This window comes from Lathyrus oleraceus, chromosome 3 (genome assembly GCF_024323335.1).
Source record: "Lathyrus oleraceus cultivar Zhongwan6 chromosome 3, CAAS_Psat_ZW6_1.0, whole genome shotgun sequence".
NCBI classification, from domain to species: Eukaryota; Viridiplantae; Streptophyta; class Magnoliopsida; order Fabales; family Fabaceae; genus Lathyrus; species Lathyrus oleraceus.
Window position 1 is genome coordinate 50,464,246 of NC_066581.1, and position 453 is coordinate 50,464,698.

The following is a 453-nucleotide window of genomic DNA, read 5'->3' on the forward strand; positions in this document are numbered from 1 at the left end:
CTATATTTTTAGTAAAAATAATTTAAAATAAAAAAATATAAAAAAAATGTGATTTGTTTGATTGGATAATACATATCTACCCAATAAATTCTTAAATTTAAAGTCATCCAAATGTTCAATTTTTTTTTAATTTAGAGGGTGGCTATGGAAGATAAGGAATTAAATGTTGCATTAATGAACGGCAATGGCATTTGTTGAAATTAATGGAAGATAAAAGGTTAATTTCACAAAATGAGATGTATATAAGAACCCAAGGACAACCTATTGAAACCACACAACAAAACAAACCAAAAAACAGTAACTTTACCTTCCTTGGAGTAACATAACAGCAACCTAACTCAAAAGAATGTCTTTGGTAACCGAAGAAATGAAATCGAAATCAGAGGTATACCATGGAGACGAAATGTGTCAGCTGAAATCCAAAGAGCTTCTGAGAGAAATCGCTCTCCCCAA

The 453-nt window shown here is 30.2% G+C and overlaps 1 protein-coding gene across 1 annotated transcript in view; it reads left to right on the plus strand.

Annotated features, from left to right (window-relative positions):
• Positions 1 to 255: 255 nt before the first annotated feature.
• Positions 256 to 453, plus strand: part of LOC127132460 (uncharacterized) — a 742-nt gene continuing 544 nt past the window's right edge. Inside the window, exon 1 of the mRNA XM_051061412.1 lies at positions 256 to 453. This exon is cut by the window's right edge and continues 544 nt beyond it. Within this exon, the coding sequence (XP_050917369.1) occupies positions 347 to 453 (107 nt within the window). The 5' untranslated portion in view covers positions 256 to 346.